Below are 10,064 nucleotides of genomic sequence, written 5' to 3'. Positions count from 1 at the left end.
CGATCCCAATACGAAGTTCGCGAACATCAGGGATATCCATCGGGCTCAAATCGAAGCGGGTGAAAAGGAGGTTATCACGGCTGAATCCAGCGACTCTGAATGCCCTAGTGAGGCTGGCAGCTGTATTGTAGTGGGTGTGGTTGAGGATCAATAGTTAATAGTAATGAGGAGGTTGGGTTGTGATCCCATCGTTTTTGTGGTGCCAGAAACAGGGGGGTGCCAGGAAGTGGGTATGTTGACTTAGTTAATAAGTACGCACCTGGCGTACCCAGGATATACAATACCCCACTGACGCTTACATATGTGTTCAATGTCCTGGTAGTCTCTTACTCTTTTGTTCGTTGTCTCTTCAATGCTCATTCTGTGAGGCTGGCTGGGCCTATATCCTCATTTTTGGCAGATCGCCTGAAGGAGCATTTGCAACTAGAAGAGTGTTATACTTGGTCTCTTCTCTCAACTAAGAACACAGACAACTAGATTGTGTGTTTCCCAACCTATATCATGGGGCACTTGGACTTTGTGTAAGGATAAGAATTGACTTTTTATCGAGATCGCCGATGAAGGCTCTATTTTCAGGCTCACCCGAGGTTGTCAATAACTAAACCACTTCCTTGATGAGTTGATGACCTAAGCGTCGATTAAGGAAGAATTGTATTCACTCGAGTTAATCATACTGCACGGTTTGTCTGATCGCCAGGAGCTTTTCTTGTCCTGAACTTTAACTAAGTAATCCTACCAGAAATGAAATTGCGCGATGCTTCAAGAAATCAACAAGCCTTTGCCAAGACACTCTTGAATGCAACTTGGGATCGAATCTTGACTCACTTGAACAACAGACAGGGCTATGTTCACTCATGCATCTTGTTGTTTGTGTGAAGGTGATCCACTTGTATCAATTAGTAACTTGCGCGCGGGTGTGGTGTTCGTTATCGGCGCGGGCCGGGATTGCCAATTTGTTCCTTGGATGGCGCAATACATCAAGATGACCTGATGAACTCCAACCATTGGGCGATGCATGCCTTGACTCAGAACCATAAAATGCCGCTCAATCCATATCGCTATCTCAGAGCTTCCGATGGAAGATTGCCAAGTCATCTAGTAACGAAATCATTCATCAACACAACCGATCAGCTCCTTTGTCAACATACGCTCCCACCAATTCATTATCACGATGGCTGTCAAGAATCATAGCGGGCCAAGTCCTCTGAAAGTTGCCATCATTGGTGGCGGGCCCGGAGGGTTGGGTGCCGCGATTGAGTTCGGAAAGTTGAACTATGTTGACTGGTCTCTTTACGAAAAGAAGTCGCAAATCAGTGAAACTGGCGGCGGTATTAGCCTACAAAGACATACCTGGAGGCTCTTGGAGTTGAACGGGGCAGCCAGAAACATTGATCCTTTGGATTTCTTCAGATCTCCTGATGGAACCAGCGGACAGTCAAGGTAGGCGACATTTTGTGTTGTAAATAGGGAAGATCATGAGACTTACTTATACCGACTCTCCCCCACAGGAACGGAAGAACCGGAAAGCTTCTGGAACAACACCACCATCCCAAAGATACTCCGCCGCAGCAAGTAAGCTGCCGCATGGTTCGAGCTAAATTGCAGGCTGCTTTGCTCAAAGAAGTTGACCAAAGTCGTATCAAAACTTCTAAAAAGCTCGTTGATATCACGAAGTTGTCGACTGGTAGAATTGCAATCCGTTTTGAAGATGGCTTCAGCGATGAAATTGACCTACTAGTTGGAGCAGATGGCATTCGTTCGGTAAGGCTCAATCCCGTCACGATACCACTGAAGAGACAACAGAAACTAATAACACGAAGTTTGTGAGATCCTACGCTTTTCCTGAGCACAAGATTAAGTACAATGGCCAATCTGCCTATCGGACCATCATTCACAAGCCTACAGCCGAGAAGATCGAGGGTATCCCAAAGTCTCCCGTTTTCTGGCAGAACATTGGTGGAAAGTACGTGTTTACGTGTCCTCTTGGCGGAGATGACTTCGAGGTCACTGCACGCATCCGCCGGCCGATTGAAGGTCAGGAACACGTGAGCTGGGGTCGACCTTTTGACTTTTCCACCATCGCCTCAGAGTACGACGAATTTTGCGAGCCTGTCCGCAAAGTCATCCAACTTGCTGCTCAGGGCGAGACACAGGAATTTGCACTTTTCTCGGGGCCGCGACTGGAAAGCGTCGTCCACGAGGAGGCTATTGCCTTGATTGGAGACGCATCTCACCCTCTATCGGGCGCCTTTGGCGCTGGAGCCGGATTTGCTTTGGAGGATGTCTATGCCTTGACGCAAAGCGTTGACTGGCACTGGAACAACGGTGGGGACTTGTCTGCAGCTCTAGAGTTGTATGATCAGATCAGGTCACCCCATTATCGCGACTTGTACAAGGTTCTTGATGATTTTGGTGCGATGAACACTACACTGCTTTCGGAGAATCTTCCTGTCAATGAGGAGATTGAAGAGCGAGTGCGAAGGGCAGCTGAGAGTAAGAGTACTTGGATGTACCATTACGAGATAGATAAAGCTGTCGAAAAGTTGCTTGGGGCTGCCAATCAGCACGGACAAGTCGCAGCTGTGCTATGAGGTAGATTTATGATCCACTGCTAGACATCTGGTCGCAGCAATCTTCCCATCAGGACCAAGCCCATAAGAAGGCCGGCCACAGAGGTACCGAAACCTGGAGGGTGTACGGAACGAGGCGAATGGGGCTTTTGGTGACTGAGGAACGCGCCGTAGGATTTCCGAATCCAAATTCCATCACTTGCCTACCTCAAGCGCCATCTTGATTTAAGACCACTCGGCATTTGATAGGCCGGAATATCTATGACCGAATACCAGTTGCCGAGCCTGGTTGTCGGGGCGGGGCCGGCAAGAACGGCAGGATCGGACTCCACTCATCAGGGACTGCGGAGAGATCACCGGCAATGGTCCTTGACGAATTGTGACTTGGGGTGTTTGCTGTTATCGACCAGTCGAATAGCAACGTGACTTGACAATCATATCGGCCAAAACTTCTAAAGCAGACATCAAATACATCAGACCACGCTGCTTTTGCAGTCTGCACATTTTCAACGGAATCTGCTATCGGAGATTCGAGAGCAAAAGAATTTCAGTACAGAGCTTCGGATTCATCCTTCCCGCAAAGTAAGGTATCCAAGCTAGCCAAGCGCTAATCTTATTGTTGTTACATCACAGTCAAAGCCCTGGCTGATCCTTGTATCACCGGGGTCGTGTAAGCTACATGTGGACTAGAGAGGGCCGGGGGCGATATTTATCACTACATGTATGCGGGGTAACAGTCTGTTTGGTTTCCCTGTCTGCCGTGCCCCCCCAACCAGAAACATAAGATGAGATCGGGAGCCCATTGATGGCTCCGGGACAGATACCCAGCCTGTCGGGATTCGCTTTCTTAAAGATGTTCGCGGCAGTTTCTCTAGTCCTTGCCGTTTTGCTGGCGTTGGCTATGCCTTCGGAAGCGACTTTTCAGAGTGACTGCCTGGCTCTTACTCCTCAGACTACAGTGGTCAACTCGACTGCTCAGGAGATCAGTCATGTGGAGACCGGCGCCAACCTCACTTTTCCAGAACAAGATCCATCATGCGGTCGCGGAAGCCAGGTGGTCCGCACTAATCTGTGTCGTGTCGCCATGAATATCACAACTTCTAGTAGATCACAGATTGTCGCTGAAGTGTGGCTACCCGAGAAATGGAATGGGCGCATGGTAACGGTCGCTGGTGGAGGGCTCGATGGGTGTAAGTAGCTGAGTCTGGGACACTGACATGGAGTAGTGGCGTTTAAGCTGAGCACGTACTAACAATGAGAAATGCGATAGGCGTTCACACTGAGGACCTTGCGTATGCTACTGCTCATGGCTTTGCTGCTGTTGGCACGAATAACGGGCATGCTGGAACGACCGGTGCACAGTTCCTCAACAATGATGATGTTGTCATTGACTTTTCGTACAGAGCGTGAGTTATCCCAGCTTCGACTTTCCAATCTACAAACCGACTGACATGCCTACCAGGATTCACACGGGCGTTCTCGCTGGGAAGAGTCTTCTCAAGTCTCTCTACAAGGAGAAAATGACGGGGTCATACTTCTTAGGTTGCTCTCTTGGAGGACGGCAAGGCGTACAAGCCGCGGACATGTTTCCCGAAGACTTCGATGGTATCGTCGCAGGTGCACCGGCAGTGGACTTCAACAACCTCTACTCCTGGCGAGCCAGCTTCTACCCTCTGACTGGTTCTGTTGACTCCAAGGATTTCATTGCTCCCGCCACCTGGAAGACGACAATCCATGATGAAGTGCTTAAGCAGTGTGACACTATCGATGGCGTTCAAGACGGCATCATAGAGGACCCCACCCTCTGTCACTTCGAACCTGGAACTCTCCTGTGCAAGTCAGACAGCGGCGACTCCAAATGCCTCACTGGCGCACAAGTCGAGATCGTGAGAAAGATCTTCAGCCCAACCAACTACACGGACGGCAAGCTTTTCTGGCCAGCCATGAATCCCGGCAGCGAAATCATCACCGCAGACGGGCTGTACAGTGGAAGTCCATTTGCTCTATCCCAGAATTGGTTCCGCTATGCGATTTACAATGACCCGAATTGGGACCCGGCTACTTACACACTCGAAAAGGACGGCATCTTTGCTCAAAAGCGGAACCCCGGCAACATCAAGACGCACCCACGGGACTTGTCGGCATTCAAGAGGAGGGGAGGAAAGTTGTTGATGTACCACGGCCAACAGGATCAGCAGATTACAAGCTTTCACACTCCCATTTTCTATGACCGCTTGGCAAAAGGCATGCATCTGAACCACACTGGAATGGATCACTTTACACGGTTCTTCCGTGTTTCGGGCCTGTACCATTGCACGACAGGACCCGGTGCCTGGTTGATTGGCCAAGGAAGCAGCGGTGGAAACTCGGCCGTCATCAGCGATAGTCTCCCATTCAATAGGACATACAACGTCCTGGCCGCCATAGTAGACTGGGCTGAGAGTGGAATCGCCCCGGACACCATAACAGGAACCAAGTTTGTCAATGACAGTGTTGGTTCGGGTGTGGACTTCCAACGGCGACATTGCAGATACCCGTTGCGAAATACCTACCGGGGCGAGGGTATGGACCCAAAACTCCCGGATAGCTGGAAATGTGTGTAGTTGAAAATCTAGCTGCGTGCAGATTCAGGAGTGAGAGAATGACATCGTATTAGCTCTTATGGACTTGATGAGGGACCAGGGCCAAAGATTCACATGTAATAACGGTGCAACTGTCTCAGGTCGACCCTATATGTATTTGTTTCATGCCAACCAGGAATTCCAGTAATAAGTCACATAGTAAGCTGAACAATTATAGAAGTTGATCCGGATAGGTAGATCCCATCTTGGTTCAGCCAGACGTGCACATGTCACAAAAGCCGATCCGGTCAACATCCCGCTTGACCGGGCCGGGAATCGATCCCTTGTCAGGATCAAAGAAGCATCCAATCCAGTAAGCCAAATCCGGCCAAAAAATGGGCTTATGGAGACTTCATTAGTCAATAATTCGCCAACTAAGGCGAATTTGGGCGTAATTTGTACGCAACGCACGGACTTCCGCAACAAATTTTCATTATCTTACTTTACTTATCGGCATCGAGTCATCCTCAGTCGAAACATTTACATGACTGTTTGGTGCACCCTCTGTTTGCCTCAGTCCGACATTGAGTTGTAGCTTTGCAACCTCCGGCAAAGACATCAAAATGGCAGACAACTTGGAGAGCCAGCGTGACCGGCGCGGCGATGAAAAGCACGCAACGACAGAGAATCTTGGTGCAGATGCACAAGCAGCTTCGGCTACAGGCCGGAGCAGCAAAGGTCTGGTGCGGAGAGTGTTGATGGCTGGGCGGGTCGAAGAAGGCGGCATCGAGCCTATCCCAAGAGAAGTCCGGACGAACACCAAGTACTTCAATGCTTTCACGATATGGTGCTCTATCAACACGAACATTTTGGCGTAAGTTTTCTGGCTCTTCAAATTTCATATGGTCCTCGTGCACACAGGCTGACGTTTGCCACTCAGTATCACGTTCGGCATGCTGGGCCCGGTCTCTTTCGGCCTTGGCCTCCGAGATTCGGCGCTCGTCATTCTCTTCTTCAATTTGCTGTCAACGCTGGCACCAGCATTCTTGTCGACGTTGGGCCCGAAGACTGGCATGCGACAGATGATTCAAGCTCGGTTTAGTTTTGGGTAAGTTGATAATACCCCGGTCGAAAGGGCGGACCTACCTCATGATCTCGGGTTGCCCGTGGCCAACTCAAGCGTCTCAACTGACGCCTTCCTAGATACTACTTCGTATACATCCCTGTCGTGCTCAACCTCGCTACTCTTACCGGCTTCTGTGTCATCATTTGTGTCGTTGGTGGGCAGTGCCTTTCAGCAGTGTCCGAAGGCGACCTTTCGACTTCCGTTGGCATCGTCTTGATCGGCATCGCGGCTCTGCTGATCTCTTTCTGTGGCTTCAACGTGCTGCACTTCTATGAGGGGTACGCATGGATGCCAGCTCTCGTAGCCATTATCATCGCGGTTGGATGTGGCGGACAGCAGCTGCAAAAGCAAGCCCCCTTTGAGCCGGCAACGGCTGCGGGAGTCCTTAGCTTCGGTGGTGTCATCGCTTCGTACATGATCCCATGGGCCTGCATCGCATCTGATCTGACAACATACTTTGACCCTACTGGCCGGACGGTCTCGTAAGTAAATGTGCTTACAGAGATGATCTCAAGACTGACTTTTCATCAGACACCGCATCTTTGCCTACAGCTACTTGGGGTTGGTTGTGCCCACGATCTTGCTTATGACTCTCGGCGCGGCTATCGGTGGTGCTATGAGCAACATCCCCGAGTGGCAAATCGGCTTCGATAGCACCTTGGTCGGCGGCGTTCTCGGAGCCATGCTCTCCCCAGCCGGCGGATTCGGCAAGTTCATTCTTGTCGTCCTTGCATTCACGCTGTTGGCAAACATTTCCGGCACCATGTACGCAATTACGCTGAACTTCCAGACCCTCATCCCGTCGTTCCGCCTGCCGCGATACATTTTCTCCGTTATCGTGACCGCCATTATCATTCCGATCGCGGTCAAGGCAGCACACGACTTCTTTTTGAGTCTCGAGAACTTCATTGCCCTCATCGGCTACTGGTCTGCGTCCTTCGTCGGAATCGTGGTCACCGAGCACTTTGTCTTTAGGCGCGGTGACTCCAAGCTCTATGAGGTTGCGGTGTGGGACGTGCCCTCCAAGCTGCCCCTGGGTATTGCTGCTATCGGCGCAGCTGTGTTGAGCTTTGGTCTCGTCGTTCCTTGTATTGCCCAGGTCTGGTTTACGGGTCCCATCGCGGTCTCGACAGGAGACATTGGCTTCGAGATTGCGTTCTTCTTGAGCGCTGTCTTGTATGTGCCTCTGCGTTACGCCGAGAAGCACTACTCGGGACGGTAATGGGTTGTGATGGTTATGAAAGACAGTATAGAAATGATTTTCACTAGCTCGAGGAGGTGGAGGAGATCTGTGATCAATGCCAATCACGTTCAGGTCACGGCATTCATTTGGCTACTCCGTGTATGTTGCACCACTTTCGATGCTCTTCTCCGGCGCCTCATCATCCTGTCATAAACGGTACAAATTTGTACATTGAGAAACAAGCCAATACCGCGATCTTGCATTAGCATAACTTGCCAATCAAGCTCCGCCATCCATCCCCATCAAGAAAAATGCTTCCATAATCTCCCGCGGTACCTCGGATCTTATCAACCGCTCAAGCGGCTAAATGGCAGCAAACACCTCCTTTGACTTAGGATATAATATCCATGAGGATGTCCCTTTCGATGGTTCCACAGCCTTGATGTTGCATGCAGAACCCTTCGGACTAGGGTCAGGTTTAGTTTGCGACAACCAACAAGAGACAGGGAATAGTCAAGGACCCCTCACTCGAACGACTCCACCAGGTACTGGAGCTTACGGATCGTCTCACTGCAGGGTTTCGTTGCAGCTCTTCCCCGAAGATGCTGTTCAATAAGAATTATCCACCTGGCGGCACAGGCGCTGACTTGGGAAACCCCTTTGATCATCTTGTTGACAGTCCTAGGTGCCGGCAGCTCGCCGTAAGCTGGCGTACATAATGAAGGGGAAGTACTGCTTTCGTATCTCTTCAAACCGCAACGCTCCCAGTTCTCTTCTAGATTTACTTGGCTACATCCCTTGAAGCAATCTTCAATCTCCCTCCTCCCTCCTCACCTCCTCACGATGGCTGGTATCGCACCTGGAAAGACCTTCACCCCTGGGTTGGACTTCAGCAACCAGTCTTACAGCAAGCTCAGCGAAAAGGTTGAGGCCGACGTCAGCCGTGCTCATGAGATCATCAAGGAAAAGCTTCCGCTGCTCGCCCAACTGAACGCACTCGTCTCCTTGACATTCGGAGATCGTGCCCCAATCTTTGTGGATGCTCGTTCATCTGAGGCGAGATTCCTCGACTCTTGCTCCGATAAGCCAGATACAAAAGTCACAATCAAGCCCGAGTACATCTCTCAGTTCTACGAGGGCAAGCTCGAGCCTCGATATGGCCTGTTCAAGGACGCCTTCTTCCACGAGGCTTCAATGCCGCAGGGCAATGTCCCCGTGGCCATCAAGTTCGCCGACCTCCTCACTCCCAACCCTCCCGTACCGCCCAAGAAGGTCGTTCCTGGCGCCTTTGCCCGTCTTCCTCGGCCAACAGAGGATATCGACCAAGTCAAGCGGGATATCAAAGAGTTTGGCTACGGTCTCGTCAAGAACGCCCTGACTCCTGAGCAAGTTTCTATCTTGAGGAAGGGAACCCAGGAACAAGCTGCTGGCGAGCGCAAGGCTGGCGTTTCCGCCGCGGACGGTGGCCCAAACGCCCCCAACCAGCGCATCTGGACTCTGATCAACAAGGGAGAGGAGTTCCTCGATCTTCTGAACCACCCTCTCATCGATGAGATTGTTCCCTGGTTCCTCGGCGAGCATGCTCTTATCCATAGTTACAGCGCCAACATTGCCCGCCCCGGAAACGTTCCCATGCAACTTCACACAGATCAAGTTGCCATTCAACCGCCTGTGCGTGAGCTCGCTTTCGGCCTCAACATCATGTGGTATCTCGAGGACATCACGGAGAAGAATGGCGGCACCCGCGTGTTCCCTGCGTCTCACCTTGGTCAAATTGCCCCTGATGACCTGTTCACTGTCGATGGCACTGTCGCCGCCGAAGGGTCTTCTGGCACTGCCTTGGTGTTTGACAGTCGGCTGTGGCATGCTACTGGCCCCAATCGTGAGGAGTCTGGCGAGCGTCCGGTCATTCTGATCTTCTTCATGCGGTCCTTCATTCGCCAGCAGGAAAACAACTTCCTGTCACTGCGCAAGGATGTCGAGGCTAAGTTGTCTGACCGCCACAAGCGTCTACTTGGGTTCTACACTACGGGTGCTCTTGGTGGGATTGAGGGCGAAGTCCGGGAGGGTATCTTTGTGACAAGGAAGGATGATTGCGTTGGAACATTACGCGCCGCTCACGAGTGAGCACTTGCGCGCCTTGATAGCGACCTCAACACCTGTATCTTAGCTTGTCTGTAGAATCTGATGAAGATCATCCAAGTGCCCATGTCAACTAATGACCTATCCCTTCGTGTCGCTCAACGATCACTCCGTCCAGTCTCTCATCTGTGTGATCGAATTCGCCCACCTGCCTGGCCATTTGACCAGCATCTATGGAGGCGGTATTTCACCCAGCCTCAACATTGACCCTGGCTATCCTATTCTTGAACCCGTTGTTGGAGTCTCGAAGAGCAAAAATGAACCCTGCCGTAGCCCCACGTCTTCATCAGAGAGAAGCCGCCGTTGTGTCGTCCTTGTGCACTGTGGAACTTTTCTGCTCATCCCGAAAGCCCCCTGGACGGCACGGTCTCCACTATCTCCGTTGGTTCACTCTTGTATGTCTCTTGCTGCCTCACGAGCTTCCAACAGAAAATCGCCCATTTGACACGTAATAGCCGAGTTTCAAGGCCTTTCCATCGATG

At 51.2% G+C, this 10,064-nt stretch overlaps 4 protein-coding genes across 4 annotated transcripts; all 4 read left to right on the top strand.

The window, feature by feature from the left end:
* Positions 1–1,171: 1,171 nt before the first annotated feature.
* On the top strand, positions 1,172–2,591 carry CTAM01_12252 (uncharacterized protein; the record flags this gene model as incomplete). The annotated part of the gene is made up of 3 exons (XM_060528259.1): positions 1,172–1,440; positions 1,509–1,572; positions 1,821–2,591. The coding sequence occupies 3 exons, from the start codon at positions 1,172–1,174 to the stop codon at positions 2,589–2,591; spliced, it is 1,104 nt and encodes a 367-aa protein (XP_060377160.1).
* A 784-nt stretch (positions 2,592–3,375) lies between these two features.
* CTAM01_12251 (feruloyl esterase B) lies at positions 3,376–5,173 on the top strand (the record flags this gene model as incomplete). Its single annotated transcript, XM_060528258.1, has 3 exons — positions 3,376–3,760; positions 3,841–3,976; positions 4,033–5,173. The coding sequence occupies 3 exons, from the start codon at positions 3,376–3,378 to the stop codon at positions 5,171–5,173; spliced, it is 1,662 nt and encodes a 553-aa protein (XP_060377159.1).
* Positions 5,174–5,754: 581 nt separating this feature from the next.
* CTAM01_12250 (NCS1 nucleoside transporter) lies at positions 5,755–7,479 on the top strand (the record flags this gene model as incomplete). The annotated part of the gene is made up of 4 exons (XM_060528257.1): positions 5,755–6,005; positions 6,072–6,239; positions 6,335–6,739; positions 6,789–7,479. The coding sequence occupies 4 exons, from the start codon at positions 5,755–5,757 to the stop codon at positions 7,477–7,479; spliced, it is 1,515 nt and encodes a 504-aa protein (XP_060377158.1).
* Positions 7,480–8,283: 804 nt separating this feature from the next.
* Positions 8,284–9,567, top strand: CTAM01_12249 (uncharacterized protein; the record flags this gene model as incomplete). Its single annotated transcript, XM_060528256.1, has 1 exon — positions 8,284–9,567. One exon carries the CDS (start codon positions 8,284–8,286, stop codon positions 9,565–9,567), a length of 1,284 nt encoding a protein of 427 aa, XP_060377157.1.
* Between the last annotated feature and the right edge of the window lie 497 nt (positions 9,568–10,064).

The sequence above is a fragment of the Colletotrichum tamarilloi genome, assembly GCF_030869305.1.
Source record: "Colletotrichum tamarilloi strain Tom-12 chromosome Unknown Scaffold_73.1, whole genome shotgun sequence".
Taxonomy (NCBI): domain Eukaryota; kingdom Fungi; phylum Ascomycota; class Sordariomycetes; order Glomerellales; family Glomerellaceae; genus Colletotrichum; species Colletotrichum tamarilloi.
Note: the sequence above shows the minus strand (reverse complement) of the source record. Positions and strands in the feature narration are given on the sequence as shown.